The sequence below is a fragment of the Aethina tumida genome, chromosome 1 (assembly GCF_024364675.1).
Source record: "Aethina tumida isolate Nest 87 chromosome 1, icAetTumi1.1, whole genome shotgun sequence".
Taxonomy (NCBI): Eukaryota; Metazoa; Arthropoda; class Insecta; order Coleoptera; family Nitidulidae; genus Aethina; species Aethina tumida.
This window is the reverse complement of record NC_065435.1, coordinates 38589144-38608946: the sequence shown is the minus strand read 5'-3', so window position 1 is coordinate 38608946 and position 19803 is coordinate 38589144. Positions and strand designations below refer to the sequence as shown.

The following is a 19803-nucleotide window of genomic DNA, read 5'->3' as shown; positions in this document are numbered from 1 at the left end:
AAATCTATATAAAATACACGGTATATATTTTTAGAGATAATATCGACGTGCTGAAAAATATTGTGAACTCCTTTTCTGGTGATTCAATATTAAGATAAGAATAGAAAGTACATTAGGGGAAGTTTTCAGAAAAAATATAAGTTTTAATCTACTTACTAAAATAGCGAATATATTGAGAGGAAACTACAAAAGAAAGTATTCAAATGGATCCATCAGTTATCAGTAAATTTAAAATTGCATCGAACCGATTACATTTGTTGCCATTGAAGGCTTTGCCTCATACAAACATTGTCGTCTCTTTTCTCACAGAGATTTTAGAAACCTATTAATTGTTGAAATTACTATAGTATTTATAATTCTGTTAGTTTTTATTCTCTGCTTTAACATCATTTTTATTGATAAATTATAAATAAGCTTTAATAAAAAGAATTTGTTGTATGTAAGTCCTTCTACATTAGGATAAATACAGAGCATAATATTCCATTATTATAAATTTTATTTTCATAAAATTTTTAGCATATACTACATATATTAATATAATTTAATTTAAGTGGATTACTAAAATCTCTATATGTAGAAATGAAAAAATAATAGCCAGGTTTAATAATAAATTAATTGCATTTAATTCACTTAAAAATTATGTCATCCGGATGGGAGGTAGAGAGAAGAAAGTACGTAAGTCGCTAAAAGTTCCGTAAAATGGAGGGACTTGTTAAAAAATAAGCTGCTTTTTTATCACTAAGACGAAAAGGCCCGGGAATTGGAACTGATAAGGTCCATTATCTTCTTACTGCTGTTATATATAATTTCGTTTGTTCACTTATGTGTCCCTTTTTATTATTGTGGACTTTTTAATCTTACTTCATTTTGTTGTTACCAATTTACAGAAATGATTTGCAAAAAGTCCTAATTGTTTAATCAATATATTGTTTTTTTTATTAGTACGAATTATACACTTTATAGCATAGAAAACAGAAATCATATATTCAGTAGTTAGATTTCATCGATTTTTCAATTTGAAGTAATAAAGGGTCGTAATTAATGAAAAAATCAAAGAACAAGTTGGACCTCACCCCACTGATAAGTTTGGAGATCTTGCTGGCTTTGACGACAAAATTACTTTGGATACTTTGGAATGTTGGAAATATATGATATGATGATAGGGCGTCATCCAAAATTGATCCATCTCAAACGGTAACTAACTGGACAACAAAACTGGAACTCACCATTAAAGACAACCTCATTCCATTTCGCATTTCAAAACTGTTATTTTGTACGTCACTTCAATTATTGACGACCATATTACAACGGTAAACACTACGCATGATAAGAAACCTTCCTTATTCTCTAAACTGATTCTAAGAAGGCGGTCTTGACTTTCGTTTGTCGCTAGACGTCGTCCTGAACCTCTTCCAATCAGACTAGGGTTCATCCGATTGCCAATTTCCATAAACGTAACTGCCGCCTATTTTAAGCCAATAATTCGCTTTCCATCAAACTCACTTAGATCACTAAAATGAAAGAATCTTCCAAACATAACAACAGCGAACTGAATACCGAATTGAGTCTGAGTATATTATAAATTTTAAAATATATTCAATAAATAATAACTTATACTCTATACTTTATAAAAATATACTATAGTAATTTCAACGTTAAATTTTTTAAAATTATCACAGTGTTTTAAGCTCTCTACCAATAAACATAAATTTATTTATATTTATACTTAAACTGTTATCACAGATGCATTTAAAGATCACAGATACGATGTGTCAGTAAACATGTAAATATTACACTTGGAACATATTTCATCAATTAAATATCATTTATGTACAAGTTAAACAAAACAGGCCCCAGTACTGATCCTTGTAGAACACCAATTTCATATGTTAATTCAGCTGAAATGCAGTCTTTAAATTTGTCTTTTTGATATCGGTTTGAAAATTATTTTTCCAACCATTTAAGTACAGTTCTGCAAAAGCCAATCTTATTCAACTTCTGTAACAGAATGTAATATTCTCTCCAACGTTACAAAAGCTCTCCTGAAATCCTAAAAAACTGCTATTATAATTTTATTATTTTCTATGTCACTAAACCATTCAACATAAACGTAGATTCCAAATAATAGTTTCACAGGAGTGTTTTTTACGAAAACCACTTTGATTATCTTCAATTAAATTTTTCTTGTCACAATATTTGATTTACTGGTTCATGTACCATCAATTCCAAAATATTTTTCGAATATACACATTATTTGTTGGTCTGTAATCTCTGCATAACGAAAAAATAAAATTTTTTAAATATAACAGAAGGTTTCTAATTTTGTGGAATTAATTCTGCTTTAAAAGAAAATATATTGTAGGTAAGAGCTTTTTAAGTTTCTTTTAAAGTTCAACATACTTTTAAAATATATTTGTATATTTGTTCTGATTACATCACATTATTCCAGATAAATTAATTTAATAATTGTAGGATTTTCGGATTTTTGAGTATAATTTGAGATTTAATTGACAGATTTGAATAAACAAGCATTCAAATGAAAGATAAATGAAAACTCTTCAATTTATATAGTTTTCAGATTGGTCTGGAAGTTTAAATACCAGCGATTTTAATAATTTAATGTAGGATTTTCGGTTAAAAATCGATACTGGGAGAAACAGAAATCATAAAGTTAATTTTTTAATTTATTTCCAACAAGCATTCAAATTAATGATAAATGAAAATTCTTCAGTTTATATAGTTTCAACATACTTTTGAAATATATTTATGTATTTGTCCTGATCACATCACATTATTCATTCAGATAAATTCATTGAATAATTTTGCTAAAATATGAATTTAGTATATTAATGCGTTTAAAATGTTTGAAAACGGTGTAAAGGAAAACAAAGAGAAAATAAAGGAAGTAAGTTGCACAAGTCCATCCCCAAAGAAGAATATAGTCGGAACTTAGCAAGCTATAAAACTGTAAATAATTCCCAAAGGTAAATTCTATTTACTTACAATCTTTTCGCTTTAACGAAAAGCACACCTTATCTCCCCGACCTTTGTATAAAATATACAGGATTAAAGACTTATTGTCAGCTTTCGAGATATTGAGTAGGTCTGATGATCTGGCCGTTAAGCATGCCTTGATTTCCACATCCCCGCGAGAGATGAAGGGATGAAAGGGAGGACGGCGGGACCGCGCGCATCCCGTTGGCATGGCAGGAACGACTCGCAGGAACAGTCGGTGTTTGACTGTCGAGCGGGACTGAACGTCTCACATGTGTGCGTCGGGGTTTTGATAGCATGGGGCAGCTATGACAAGTGCCCCGATATTATGGTGCTGGACCGCGCTCTTTTTCTCAACCGGTAAGTTCCACTCACTCAGATTTTAATTTCGTCGTCACGCGCCTCGTGACTTGCCGCCTCTTCTCGTTGCCGGTTTTAAAAATATAACCCCACTTTCGAATTTAAATTCAAAACAATTAGCACCACGTCCAAAAAATTAAACAAAAAAAAAAAATATCTATAAATTAATTTGGCGCACGCCGTAAATAATAATAATTAAATTCTTAACTTGACTTAACTTAAACGGGTTAAAAGTTAGTTAAGCAACAATTTGTCACGAAGTTCAATTTAATTAAATTGCTCCTCGGATTTATGTTATTGAATAAAGTTTTTCGACGAATATTTGAATTAAAACTGACCTAAGGCAAAGTAATTGACAATTTAACAATTTCGAATTAGATGCGAGACTGCATGGCAAATTTATCCCGTAGTGAAGGGTAGTAAATTCATTGATTCTGTTGCCGACTGTTCGTAAACGTACGTTTCATTAAATACTACTATTTTAATGGCTCACAAAATTGATTATTGTTCATATAATTTTAAACTGATTAATAATTGTTTCTAAAGCACATCAAACGTATACGTGTATGTACCGCATATATTGAAAAAGCTGAATATAAAACTGACCTACAAATATTAATAATTCAGCTTTAAATCCGACTAGATTTATTTGGGTAATAAGTTCATTGATTTTAAAGCCCACGTTCCTATAAACTGTACAATTCATTAAATCATACATTTAAATGCACATTAAAATGTGATTATTAATCCAATCTTAATCTATTTGAAATTTAAACAATTATTACAAATTAGAGATTGTTTAATCGAATTAAATTCTAAAATATTAAATCCAACGATTCAATAATTTTAATGTTTCTCAAAAATAATTATTGCGAGCTAAAACCACTGGCGGATTTTTAATTATTCGGTGGTTTTGCGATGAAATATTTTATCATTTATTCTTTTCTTATCGATTTTAATCGAATATTGTTTTCATCCGATAATTATGAGGTTTCCAAAGTGTAATTTACTGAACAATGGAACTTTTACTCATTCCTTTTTAATCCGGAGACTTTCATTAGTTTAATTAACAGAAAACTGCCTTATTTTTCTGGCATTGTGGGAAATTTTTATGCATTCATTGTTCCGTCGAAAAAATAAGAAAATAGGAGGAATTGAATTATAATAAATTAACAGGAATTGTAAAGAATATTTATTTGATTTAATTATTTCAATAATAGAGACAGATTATTGTAAAGGTTGGAAAAGAAAAATGGAGGGAATTAAATAATAAATTGGCATTAAATTTTGGGATAGTTGGTAGTTTAATTAAAATAAAACGGTTCAAGTTACGATCAAAGTAAGTTCCTCATACGTATTAAGCATCTCTATTAAAGTTTCGATAGATACACTTTGTAACTACATATGTACGTGTGTTCCACACAAAATGGTTTCTGTCTATTTGACTTTCAGTGGTGCAGTAATAAATCTAAAAGGATTAGATTTACGAAACATTAAATTCGTAATTTACGTAAATATCACACCATTTTATGGTTCAATGTACAAGGCTGTCATTTGCAACACGTTCGGGGAAATTAGAAAAGCCGATACACTAGTTTATTATGATGTTACAAAATGCATTTTGCCTTGTGCATTTTCATATATTCTAACGAAGAAACGCGGCTCCCTTTCATGGTGTAGCTGAGGCACATCTGGTGCATCGCCCTTTACATTATGTTTTTAGCGCAATATCGTGCTCCTCGTTCAGACGTCGTATATCATCCCTATATAACGTTACATCACCTTAAACTGATTCGAAGATGTGTTATTTAATACCTCTGACAACACATCAAATATTTATTCTTTCTCTCTTATTACCCACTATTCGTTTTGCTCCAGATGGAAAATTATATTTATTAACTTGCAGGCGCATCCCTCCATCCATGAATTTTATTTGCTCAACCGAATCTACCTACATAATTTACTTATTTTCAATTCGTAGAGGCAAAATTCTTTCTTTTCTGTGCTGGTCCGCTGCAACATTTCAACAACTGCTCAAATATCTTAAATATCATTTAACCAATCAACCAATGCTGGCCCATTTTATAAAATGGACATAAAAATCACACTCTTTTTATTAAAGAATTTTTTAATTTATTTCCAATTTTTGGAGTTGCTCCCACATTTTTGAGTATAATTTTAGATTTAGTGGACAGATTTGGCTAAACAAGCATTCAAATTAAAGATAAATGAAAACTCTTCAACTTATGTAGTTTTGAGATTGGTTCAGGAGTTTAGATACCAAAGACATTAATAATTTAAACTAGGTTTTTCGGATTTTTAAGCATAATTTCAGATTTAATTGACAGATTTGGCCAAACAAGCATTCAAATTAAAGATAAATGAAAACTCTTCAACTTATATAGAGATTGGTCCAGAAGTTTAAATACCAGTGATTTTAATAATTTAATGTCGGATTTTTAGTCAAAATTTTCACATCATGCCGAAAGTATGATGTATGATGTAATGATGTAGTAGTAGTCACAAAGTTAAGTCTATTTTGAATATAGGCTCACCTAGCAGGAAACTCACACTTTGTTAGGGAAGCATTTTTTAATTTTTCATTTTCAACTTTCAGAGTAGCGACGACATTTTACAATATAACTCGAGATCTAATTGTCCGATGTGAATGTGAAACAGACATTCAAATTAAAGATAAATGAACATTCGACAACTTTTATCTACATAGTTTTTAAATTGATCCAGTAGTTCAAATGCCAGCGATTTTAATAACCCAGTAAAGTTTAAACCAAAATTCAACCTTTTTACGATTTGTCTCCTTTTTATTAAAACAATTGAAATTAAATCTACCTTTGGCATGACCAAATTGTATTATAAAAATTTTTAGGAAAATTGTAGTGGGACATAAAATATAAGAACAATTATACAGTTAAAAAAGCAATTTTGAACTAAATTTATATTTATATTTAAAGCTACTTAAAAAATACTAAAGAACATAAAGATAAAATGTTTCATATTGTTATGAATGAATGAAAGTATTTTTATAATTAATTTCTAAAATATAAAGAAAACTATTAAATAAAGGGAACTGTTTTATTTATAAACAGGTTTTCCATTTGGGTTTGACGAGCATAAAATTATTTTGCTTTGATTTTGTTGGCAAATTGTTCAGAATTATGAGCATCCTCAAAAGAATACCGGAGAAGATTAAGACAATAAAGTAACAACATCAAAGCTTTTAAACGTAATGTTTAAGGTTACTAATAAAAATAAATGAGACGTAAAACAATAGGTTTGCCTATTTATTGTTGATCAGCATAAAATCGTGTATTTATTTAGAGTCATAAACAACAAATGCCGGAGAAAATTAATAAAACAAAAATTGATAAACGGCTGAAACTGTTGGTTTTATTATTCATTTTAAAAATATATTTGTATAGGAAAAATCTAATAGATAAATGGATGGTTAAACAATTTACAATTCGACCGAATTAGTTTGTTTTATTGATACCAATTAATGCATAAAAAAATAGCATTACCAGTGAAAACTGAGGCGTAAACACGTTTGCCTATTCCGAATTGATAGATATAAAATTGTTCTGTGCTGTTTCGAATAGCTGTTTTTACAACCACTATTTTGGAATTTATTTTTCGCTATAAAATAAAATACGTAGTATTAAATGTTTTCATGTTATTAATCACCGTGCATTTCAGCTGGTAAAACGTTTTTATTATTAATCCTCGCAGCACGAAATAATACCTTACAAGTCCAACGATTTAGCTACTCATTTTTTTATTGTATTTATTTTACATTATTTGGCTTACAAATGCTAATTCAGACGTAAGATCACCGATGAAATATGCAGCCGGCAAAATATAAAAACGTGCATAAGTTTGGGTAATAAATAAAATATGAGGTAGAAGTGTATTAGTTGATAAAAATTTATTCGTCCTCGGCAGAGGAGCGTAAATACATATAAGACGTAAGTAGACAGGTCAATTAGGCTCACTTTAATCTTGAAAATCGAGCCAAGGATGAATGCAGTTGTCAGCGAAAATGATGAATTTCCGTTCGCAGTAAAAGTTGATGTATTCATTGGCGTTCGGTACTCAGGAACGCGCAAAAACATATTTCTGTGCACTTGACAAGCAAATGATATGGATGCCGCTGCTGCTGCTGCCACTGCCGCTGCCGCCGCTGCCGCCGCTGCCGCTGGTGCTGCTGTTGCTGCTGCTACTGCCGCGGATTTTATTTTTGAATGTTGTAAGCATCCTTCAATTCCAGGATATTTATATCCGTACGTTATCGTTTTGTATTGCGAACAAGAATTTTTCCTCGAGTCCGTGTCTAGTGCACATATGTCCGTTTTTCTATTCGCTGTCAGATTTAAAGACAATGTGTTTCCGACGAAATACCTTGTACGTTGTGAAAATGCGATTTGTCCCGTTTGTTGTGCAACCGATCAACATTTGACCGTAAAGTTTTATTCGTCTAACGATTTTATGTAAAACACAAACTAAAACCTAAATATTGTAAACACCGGAGAGAGGAGAACGTCGTGCCGGGCAGGGTTTTAAAATGCAAAATGTAAAAGAATAGAAAGGAAGTAAAGGGACGTAGCGTTCGTAAAATTTCCCATGCACTTTTCAGTCCCGACAGACCACTTGACTAGAGTGGACCTTCGTGTGCCTCGGATGCATTAGTCGTCAAACTGTAGAACAAGACCCGAGGATTTTCTATTATGCGGACCCGAACTCAGCCTTACATGTATTAGGTACTAGTTGAATATTCATGAATCTAACGACAATTCCTCCTTTCATCCTAAAAATGATAGAACTGATCATTTGTTTACAATCTTGTTCTAATAATATGCCACGCACGCCGTTTACTCTTGAATTACGGCAGTGTTTATTTTAAAATCGAGTTAAATTTAACTTTTTATCCATAAATTTTAATGCAAGAAAGAAAAATTAATTATTCATTTTATATCACTTATTTTTTTATAAAAGCATTTTCTAACAATGAATTTTTTATTTTCAATTTGAGTTGCTCCGACATTTTTGGGCATAACTAATTCACACATTTGTCTAAGCAAGCATTCAAATTAAAGTTAAATGAACATTCTACAAGTTTTATTTTTATAGTTTTGAAATAAGTTCACTAGTTTAGATGTTAGTTATTTTAGTAACTTAATAATATCGGTTTTTTGGGCAAAAATAGATGCTGAAAATTCACATATCATGCTGGGAATAATAGAAATCACAAAGTTAAGTTCATTTTGGTTCTTTTCATATGAAGTTATGAATTTTACAGTGGTAGACTAAAATTTATCATCATCTAAATCAGTCTTTCGTATTATGGCTGTGTAACAAAAAACCGTCGCTTCATGTCTTATTTGTTGGTGAAACTGTTCAGACTGATCAAATTATGGGTTATTAAAATCGCTGGCATTTGAACTACAGGATAAATTTAAAAACTTATATATTAAGGTTGTCGAATGTTCATTTATCTTTAATTCGAATGGTTGTTTATTCATATCATCATCATTCATAAGTTATATTGTAAAAAGTCGTTGCTACTCTGAAAGTTGAAAATAAACAATTAAAAAATGCTTCCTTAAAAAAGTGTGATTTTCCTGCTGGATGAGCCAAAATTTAAAAAAAAAATCAAAAACAAAATAATAATAAATTTGAATAAATATTTAAAATGGTCTTGACTTTGTGATTACTATTACTTTCAGCATGATGAGAAAATTTTAAGTGTAATTGTAATTTTGGCCGAAAATTCGCCTTTACTGGCTGGCATTAATCGCTGGCATTCGAACTACTGGATCAATTTAAAAACTATATAGATAAAAGTTGTCGAATGTTCATTTATCTTTAATTTGAATGTTTGTTTAGTCACATCGGACAATTAGATCTCGAGTTATATTGTAAAATGTCGTTGCTGCTCTGAAAGTTGAAATTAAAAAATTAATAAATGCTTCCCTAAAAAAGTGCGATTTTCCTGCTGGGTGAGCCAACATTTAAAAGAAAATCAAAGTCAAAACAATAATAAATTTGAATAAATATTCAAATTGGACTTAATTTTGTGATTACTATTACTTTCAGCATGACGTAAAAATTTTATGTATCTTTTTTGGACCGAAAATCCGACTCTACTGGGTTATTAAAATCGCTGGCATTTGAACTACTGAATCAATTTAAAAACTATGTAGATAAAAGTTGTCGAATGTTCATTTATCTTTAATTTGAATGTTTATTTAGTCACATCGGACAATTAGATCTCGAGTTATATTGTAAAATGTCGTTGCTGCTATGAAAGTTGAAAATATAAAATTAAAAAATGCTTCACGAAAAAAGTGTGATTTTCCTGCTGGGTGAGCCAACATTTAAAAGAAAATCAAAGGCTGCAAACCATTTTTATTGAAAAAACATGCGAATGAACATCGGAAGAAGAAAACTTCGGAAAAATTTGTTTAAAATAGCATTAAAAGAGTTCCAGTGTATTTAGTAAGCATTTGATTTGAAAAAGAATGACTCGTTTATTTCGAAATGATTTGGGACATTGTGTACCATTTTTTGGAGAGCATACTATTGTCCTAGCTGCCAAGATGAAAAACAGAAAACAGTACATTGTGTTTATTTAGCATCGTTAAAAATATAATTGAATTTTGTGTGTACACATATATAGGATTGTAGTGGCCATGTGTTACGGTTATGGGCGAAATAATAAGCAACATAATTCCGGCGAAGAGTGTCAGATCGGTGTACAAAACAAGGCAGTAATTAAATTTAAAGGCCGAGAAAATTGCCGGATACAAATTGAGATAGTGGCAACCGTCCAACTAATTGCCAACATACAATTTTTGTTATTAAAGAAATTGCCCCTTTTTTGCCATCGAATTGCCGGCCCAACGAAATCGTAATTATCCAAAGTGCCGTTGTTTTTCTGGAAAATTAAATAACCGGGACGGTTGCAGCGTTGTGTTTCGATTGGTTTTCCGCATTTTCATAACTTCGTACACGTTCGTTTTACAGGATATTAGATGTAAGCGTGTCGGCGTGTCGGTTTTGAGGGAAACAAAACGCGAATGAAAATAGTGTGTATCATCGTCGTCATCTAAGATTGCAATCAGACATCGAGGGGCTCGCGAAGGGGGCCGGCGTGGGAGCACTGGGGGGTGGTGGAGGGAGGCGGCCGCGGAACGACGTAGAAAGAGTGAGCTAACGGCGTACGGCGTACGGCGAACGGCGAACGACGAACGACGAACGAGAAGCGTCGATGAAGAGAAATGGTAATAACGGAAAGAGTGCGCCCAGAATACAGCAGCCTCATTAGTAAGCTTAATAGCAGGCAGTAGCGCAATCACTGCATTGATGAATTTCTAAAATAATGCACGAGCACGCGTTAATTAGTCGAATCTCAAATAATAACCCTCGAACGTTCCGGTACATGTGTTTAAGGGCTGGTTTTTCCCTTTAGTCCGATGCACGGGCACCGAACGGCCTTTTAATTAAAAATTCTTTCGGCCTCTATATTTAAATTTATTACAATGGGCAAGATCAATACTCTCACGTATGCAGCTGCATGCATTATTCTATAACTTTTTTATGATTTCGCCCGGATTTACTTCGACACCGACCAAATTATATTTTCCACATGTTCACACTCAACTTACTACATTCATCCCGATAAATAAACCGTTTACTTTTATTTTCCGACTCGGGCGCAATTAAAACTTCCATCGGCAACCCTTTCTTTTAAAATTAATTTCACATTCTTCGGAACGTCAAACTGTGCTCCAAGTTTTTGAGTTTATTTACTCATTGTTCTTTAAATTAGATACTTATTTCAATAATTGACAAATTTAAATATATTAATTAATTATTGATTAATAAAACTTATTTATTTATTTATTTTTAACGGGGGTGTTTATTCTATAAATGTTAATTAAATGGTGTTTGACATCTGCGGGTCACAAAATTTTTTTCCTGAAATAGATGTTAAATCGGTATAATCAAAGTCTTTTCGAAAGACTCCTTACAACAGGTTAAAGAGAGCCATTTATTTTACCCAAAATATCTATGACGTTAGACTATACAATTTTCATTTAATAATTAATTTCATATCACTAACCTTTGCTTTCTTTTTGCTTCTTCAATTATTGTGATGTATCACACACAATACTCACATCTTGCACCAAATCGAAACATTAGTTAATTTTCGTTTACTGTTTTACTGATCTTAAATTTATAATATGGGACTAATTAAAACTCAAGTTAAAACAACCTAACTATGTTAACAAATAAATATAAGAAAAATAAAAACAAAACATGTAAAAATATGAAACTGAATGGTTTAAAATTAATTTAAATATTTGGCAAAAGGACTTTGATCTTGACACTAGAAAAATTTTGGTAAAATATACCGAAATAAATGTGTTTTATAAACTCGGATTCTAGAAAGAGGGTGAAGTAGGTGGTGACTTAAGTCCCTTAAGAAACAGAATATCTCCAACAATGATCCTACATCAACCAATCAGATGAACTAAACAAATGTTCCTTTTCTCAACATTGTTGCCAAACTAATGTAAGAGTTTTCCTATAAGAAATCATAATCTAAATAATAATGTACTTAGTCTAAAAGACCAACAATTCAAAATAAAATACAATACATTATTTCAATACAATTACAATTCTGATATTGTTTGCATAAGGAAAAAACTATTGTACTTACAAATATTTTCAATAATGTATAAATCAATTCATTAACTAAATTTATTAATATTGAAAAAACATGAATAAAAAGAACAGAGTTACAATTCTCTAAAATTTCAATTAATTAATTAATTTAATTTAATTTAAGAATATTTTATTAAATAGTTCTACATAAAGATAGAAATCCAATCATTTAAATTTCAAACCCACTGTGCGGCCACCCCCTAGCACTTTATGAGGTTTCGAAAGGAAATCAGATGTCAAAAATCAAATAACGTATAGTTTATGTTATGAAAATAAATTTTGAATGATTTTATGACTATTTTATGATTACTTTAGTTTTAAGAAAACTCACATGATTCCACCCCAAAATATGACGCTTCCGCCCGCATATGGAACCACTTTACTGGGAAAAGAGTGTTGTTGCTCTACTCCCCTTTCTCTCCTGACTCGAATTCGACGGTCATCACTTATTAATCTTTTCTGAAATAAGAATCTTTGACCATTGAGGCAAAAGAGAATTTTAATTGACACAAACACGATTAAATATACTGTTTAATTTAAACAAGTAAATTCATCAATTTCACCACCCTTACCTTTAATACTAAGCACAATATAGATTTGTAGTCATCTAATGATTCGTAAAAGAACGAGGGTGTCAGAGGTATCATGAAGTCGCAGTTAAAATTCCATACCAGTCATCTGGTGAGGAGGTAATTCTGGGTTAACGTTTTTTTTATTGTTCAATAACAACTTTTGCAAATATTGAGATTTCGATTTGAAGGGAACCCTTTGGAGACCTACCAGCTTCGTCTGGAGTCAATTCATAATGTTTTTTCATATTAATAATTCATTAAAGTGAAATATGAAATAATGTTCTTACTTTATAGTCATTGTAAGTAAGTTTAAGAATTATGATTTCATTTTATCAGAATTTATTCAATTTTTAACTAAATTTTTAAGTTATGCAGACAAGTTTTTTTATTTATCTTACTTTTTATCTTGAACAGTTTTCTCTTTGAAACTTTATCATATCATTTTATTATTAAGAATAGTTTTAAGTTTAAAAGGAAAAATTCCAGTACATGAATTCCAAAGAATCTTGTTTATACTGAAAGCAATTTGCTATATTATTTGACAAGAAAAAAAAATAGAAAGAAAAAAATGTAAAAACAGTGACGTCCAATATTATAGGAAAAGTTGGTCCAAAACAAATACTAACTGGAATTTAATCCTGTGGCAAATAATCCAATATAGTGCGCCGTGCTCAGTTTTGTTCGGATTATTTTTATAGAGCTACAAACCCGGAATAGTACGAGACATTGTACTTTATTACCCGAACATATGTGTTAATAGCCCTGTTTCCGGGGGATGATTACAATAATGCTGCACTAATAAACTAGAATATTTAAACGTTTTGCCAAATTAAGCGGGAACATTTTTAAATTTATTTATTTTTGAAAAACCAAAACGGTCGTGCCTTTGAATGTAACGAGCTGAGAAAATGTGCGCCGTTTAATGAGGTCAGAGTTATATTAAAATTTCCTGGCGAAAAAAACAAAAACAAAAAATGTAAGAATTATGAGGAGTGTGTAACACAGGTTAATATTAAAAATGATCGTCCATTAACGTTCATTTTCCGGCAATATCTTTTCGAAATGTGTTCCCTCGAAAAAGCGCAATGAATATTTTTTATTGTTTATTTGCAGTAAATTTCCCGACAGTGGCAAGATTTTTCTCGCAGCGACCCATTACATTTCTTCGTGACATCCTCCGGAAATGGCCATATTTTCCCACACATTCCGCCTTCAGCCCGTTCCGCCACGCGGCAAGCGGGGCGAGCACATTTGCAGCGGGATTAACTTAATACTAACAATTTTACCTAAACTTTCATATAACTCAATTTGTGCAACTTTTTTATGGATAAGTACGGTCGACAGCGTTTGAACGTAAATGAAAATATATTTTGTAGCGTCAGTCATTCGCACTTTCAGCCAGCCATCCAGCCATCCAGCCATCCAGCCATCCAGCCATCCAACCAGCCAGCCAGCCAGCCAGCCAGCCAGCCTCGTCTTTTTCATATGCATTTTACGACCCAAATCCAATTTTCATTTTTACAGGCGCCACAAAGGAAATTCCATCGCTTTTCTTTTGTGTCGTGATTCGTGTCCGAGATTTTAAAATTATCCACGGATTATGCATTGATTAGCCGTTAGATCACAGTTTACCACTTAATTTGTGACTTCTCAAATTGACTTTAGTGACGCGCATCCACCAAAATTGAACCCTTACTCAAAATACGTCATTTTCGAATAAGTATCTAGTTTAGGCCTCGTTACTTGTGCTGATAGCTTTTTATTAGATTTACTTAATAAAATTGTAGACATTTTTAAAATTTTTCTCTTCTTAACTGAAATACCAAATTAAATGATTCATTGATCAAAAAATTAATTAATTATTACTTCTGTAGTTTAAATAGATAACATTAGTTACAAACTGAAACTTGAAGAATTCAAAAATTAATTTTTCCAAAATGTTCTACAAAAACAAAATTAAATGTGATTTTCGTGTCCCCTTAAATATTTTATTATAATTTTAAATTTTGATCAGTATGAATAAAATGTTATCATATTTTAAAATCTTGGAAATTGGAAATTTAGTTTGTGATTGATTTGGTTGAACTATTTATGAAAAATAATAAGTTTAGTTACTGATATTCTCAGATATTGAAATTTTATACAGTGGTTTAGTTGATCAGAACTAACTAAATAGAAAAATCCTTAAAAGAATTTTATTTTTCATTTTAAAGTATGCATTATTTAGAAAACATTCACAGAAATCTACTTGTTTATTATAAATTTCTTGAGTTCAAATAAAATTATAAATTATATAAGTCACAATATATTTAGATAAAAGATTTTCGAGTCTTTCTGATTTTAAAGAATTTTGTTAGCGCCAAATAAATATAATAATTATAATTCATTGAAATCAATTTATAAATAAAAAAGTTACGTAGGGGCCATTTTAATGGTAATGTATTTAAATAAAATATTTTCACTTCTTCTTTTTGTTTTTAAACAATTAAAAAAATTAATATATTTTCAACATACGACTAACACCAAAATTACACAAATACGTCATTTTTTATTTTTTTTTTTTTTTTTGTTCTAAACTGAAATACGAACTTAAATGATTAATTGGACAAAAAATTAAATTATACTTTTGTAGTTTAAATAGATAAAGTGTGATTTTCGTGTTCTGGAAAACCCAATGTAATCGTCCCCTTAAATATTCTACCAATCACTCTTGAAACATTCTGTTTATTAAATTTATATATATTACAAATTTTTATTCAATTTACAGTTTTACACACTGAGCTGTGAATGTCAGCTACACGATTGAATTTTATTTTATATTTTTATAAAATATGATTAACATGGGTTGGGATTTTTTTTTACGAAAAGCTTTTGACATAAATAATGGAAAATGTATTGTTGGTTAATTTTTGCTTTAAAATTATATGTAATCCATATATTTACCTTATGTTCAATTTATTTAATTTTAATATATGTTTCTATATTCGTTTTATGCTTTTTTGACAATTAATACAATTTACAATGATAAGATTTTAGTACATTTGTACAATATATATTTTATTATTTTTCATTAACCTTTAAATGGTAGACTAAAGTGATAATTTTTGAATGTGATATATGGATATCGAAAAAAAATCATGTTAAGTTTTGTCAAATTAACTGAATTTTGCTCTAAACTACTTTTTTTGTAGAAAGGGTCATTTCGTCGTCATACATATTAGTCAAGGTCCATAGAGTCATTATGATTTCTCTCAAATTTTGTTCCATTTAATTTTGTGCATCTTAAAACATCAGTAACATCATTATTTTCCATGATTCAAACCTTTCGATTGGTGTAAGCACTTTCTATACACGAAATGAATATTATCCTATGTAAAACCCAAATATAAAATGTAAAGCAACTACCATAAATAAATCAGTATAAAAAAATTGTAGCCTATTAATAAAACCGTAGTAATCCTAAATCTAATTGGAAATAATGGATATTGTAAGTAGAACTATAAATTTCAGAACATAAAAACTGCCAACGATATATCAAACAATAATTTAAATTCAATCTTCTGCCTGACGAACAATTAATTATAAGAAGACGGTTTTTGCATAAAGAAGTAAAATTGAGCTGAAAGCGGCGTAAAATTAATTAATAATATGGCGCATTAAAACGTTTATGGGACGAGGAATTCAATTTACTAAAAAAAAAAAGATTGCCTTAAGGTTTTGTAGAGCTTTGTATATATTTTGTATGCGAGAGGATAAAATGTGGATCAAAAAGGGTGGAGAGACGTCGTGACGAGATTTTATATAAATCATAAAACTATTTTTTTCATACGCAAATAAAATATATATAAAGTGTCGTTTGAATCGTACGCCGTTGAAAAATGACGGATCGGACGATTTTATTTACGCATATTTTACATGTTTTAATGTAATTTTTGTTGTTCTCTAGCTGCGGAAAGTAGTATAATTTTTTTTTGAAAATAAAACTGCTCCTATTACGTTACGTTCGCGAGTTTTCCTTTGACTGATTACTGTTTGTACAGTTCCATGTACCTTTGATTAACAAGGTTTACGAACGTACTTGCGCAAATTTATTTGTCGAATGATATTTTCATAAACTTTTAATGAACGTTTCTCACAACTACTTTAATTATAATTACCGGCGAGCGTTTGTTTAATTTTAATTAAACCATACACACATTTTAAATAAGTTTATATGTTTAATTGGAATGACCTTTCACAACTTTTCGACAACATAATGCTTATGTTATAATTGAAAGCGTGCGCACGGTGTTTGTGGCGAAAAAATAAATTCCAATTTTCGTCGGACTGTAAATCGAACAAATACATATTTTATGCGAGTATTTATTTAAATATAACACATAGTTGGGTTTATATTTATATACAAAACTCAATTTACCATACATTTTATAATATAGGGCACATGCTCGTAAAATCAGATACGTGCGATCCACACTAAAACTTGGAAATAACGTTTCCGACATTAGAGCTGTTGATACATGCGAAGGAAATTGAAATTGTTCTCATAAGGGAATTTCAATGCTTTACTGTGTGCATTAAATTCCATTTTAATTTAACAACGTACAGCTATGAAAAAACTATTTAAATATTATAATTATCTACTATTTAACAAAAAAAATCAGAATCCTAAAATGAATCGAGTTGTTTTTATTTTGCTGTTTATTTATGTGAGGTTGTTGTTTGACCAAGTAATAAGTCGTTGAGGGTTTTAATATTTTTTAGGGATCGCCATAAATCGACAACGTGTGTGCAAACCTGCATAATGTTTGTTAATTAACTCCATCCAAGAGTCAATCAATTTCCAAAGGACAAACCATCTAAATCCCATCAGTGCATAAAATAATATAATGTAATTATATAATATAATAATGTAATCATGAATGCAAGAACAAAATTTAAATGAAGAATAAGAGCTAAATTATCGATTCAATTAACTATAAATACAGATTATCTAGTAAGTTAGTTATACATAAATGATAATTAAATCAAAAAGTTTCAGTTCAGATTTACACAATAATGACACAATAAACAGATTTATTTATTAATTTTAATAATAATTAGCACCGAAAAATAATCATAAAATTGTTAATAATTATTTATGCTCATATATAATATATTAATGTAATATAATATAATGAAGTCAACAGTCACCTCAAATGTTCTTTTAATTTTGCGCATCCACCATTTTTTAAACTTGTGATTGATGTCGCACTCGCCAATTAAAGTTTAAAATAAACAAAAAAGTCCCTCCAAATATGTTATATATAATAATTCTAATAGTAAGTAACATAATTATTGTTGTAATTAATATTGAACTATAAGCAGAAACGTATACTATTTCATTATTATTATTACTATATTTTATATAATAAAAAAATGTATAATCTTAATTTTAAATCACAACTCAGTTTTTTTTAGTTTGCTGTTTATTTATTTGAGTTTGTTGTTTGGGTTAATGTTACAGGTCAGTTGGTTTCACGGAGTGAAAGTGAACACCCAGTAATATTCTAAGTAATAAAGTCGTTGAGGGTTTCGACAATTAACCCCATTTGAATGAGGACGAATTATCGGGCTTAAGGATTGTGGTCTTTCCATCAGAGAAATCGCTAAAAGAGTTAATAGGTCTGTGTCTATTGCCTTGTAAATATTGGCGTGGTCTAAATAATCATGAAATGATCGTGCTGGAAGCTTTAGATGACCAAGAGGTACTATACTTAAAAAATTAAAATTTCTACATAGCGTAATTCTTAATGAAATTAAAAAAAATTGTCCGTACTAACGTGTATACTAAATTTCATTAACAATTATCAATTGTTTTTTGTGTAGCACAAAAGAACCGAATCGATCATAATCAGTCAAACGCAATTAAAAACGATTAATATAAAAGCGGTCGGTTTTAGTTCAGAACCAGCAACAATTGGTTTACTAAAAATGCTGAACGCGTACACAATTTTTAAATGGGCAAATATTGATAAATCTGGGACTCGCGCCACGAAATCAGAATTCGTTTCCTGATGATTTTTAAACGTTGCCATACACACTTCTATAACGCGTCTACTTTTTTGGGATTGTTGCCGTTTTGGATTATGTAAAGTGTGTGTCAGTGGAATGTAATCCATCTTTTAATGCGATGAAAAAATTATAAAAATAATTGGCAATAAAAGTCAAGTGTAAATAGTTTGACGAAAGTGGTATGAGACATAAATCGATTTATCATGTAATATTGTCACAACGTGTAGGTGTTCCATAACTCCTTTAGAGACACTTTTCTGTCGCGCTGGGACTAAGCCGAATCAACTTGACTATTTGCTCGGACTGTAGGTTATAAAATGGAAATTGGACCTATAATTTCGCTTTTAACACCATTAAAATGAAAAAAATCCCAGTCGAATATTTTGATTCGACGATGAATTCTGAATATGATCCGCGTTTTTTTTTTTTTTTTTTTTTTTTTTGTTTGGCCCGACATTTCATTCTGGTTTTTATTGGTGAATTTAATGGCTGTTTTATCTGCACTTACTGCTACGATAAAATTCATCAGAAACGGCACAAATATTCTTCGGCTACGAATTTTATATTGTTTATATAATAAAAATTCATAATTAATTTTATGATTGTTGCAGGAGACGGAATAATAAATGTAAGGGATAAATTTTATGTTTCGACTCAAATTCGAACACTAATTATAAAAATAAACAATAGAAATATTCATTTGATTTATAAATATAAATAAGGAATATATAATGTGAATTTTAGTTAAACTATCGAATCAATTAACTATAAATACAGATTATTCAATAAGTAATACGTAAATGATAATTAAATCAAAAAGTTTCAGTCCAAATCCTAATGACAAAATAAACAGATTTTAATAATAATTAACACCGAAAAATAATCTTAAAATTACAACATATTTGTTAATAATTATTTAAGCTTCTATATTTAATGAAACACAATATAATAAAGTCAACAGTCGCCTCAAATATTCCTTTAATTTGAGTGCATCCACCATTTTTAAAATTTGTCGCACTCACCAATTAAATGAGTTTAAAATTAAACAAATTTAAATAATAATCCTAATAGTAAATAAAAT

At 30.0% G+C, this 19803-nt stretch overlaps 1 protein-coding gene across 1 annotated transcript in view; it reads left to right on the top strand.

Annotated features, from left to right (window-relative positions):
• The first annotated feature begins 3265 nt into the window (after window positions 1-3265).
• LOC109608278 (Down syndrome cell adhesion molecule-like protein Dscam2) overlaps window positions 3266-19803 on the top strand; it is an 86078-nt gene continuing 69540 nt past the window's right edge. The window contains exon 1 of the mRNA XM_049961597.1: window positions 3266-3354. Within this exon, the coding sequence (XP_049817554.1) occupies window positions 3303-3354 (52 nt within the window). The 5' untranslated portion in view covers window positions 3266-3302. The remainder of the gene's footprint in view (window positions 3355-19803) is intronic.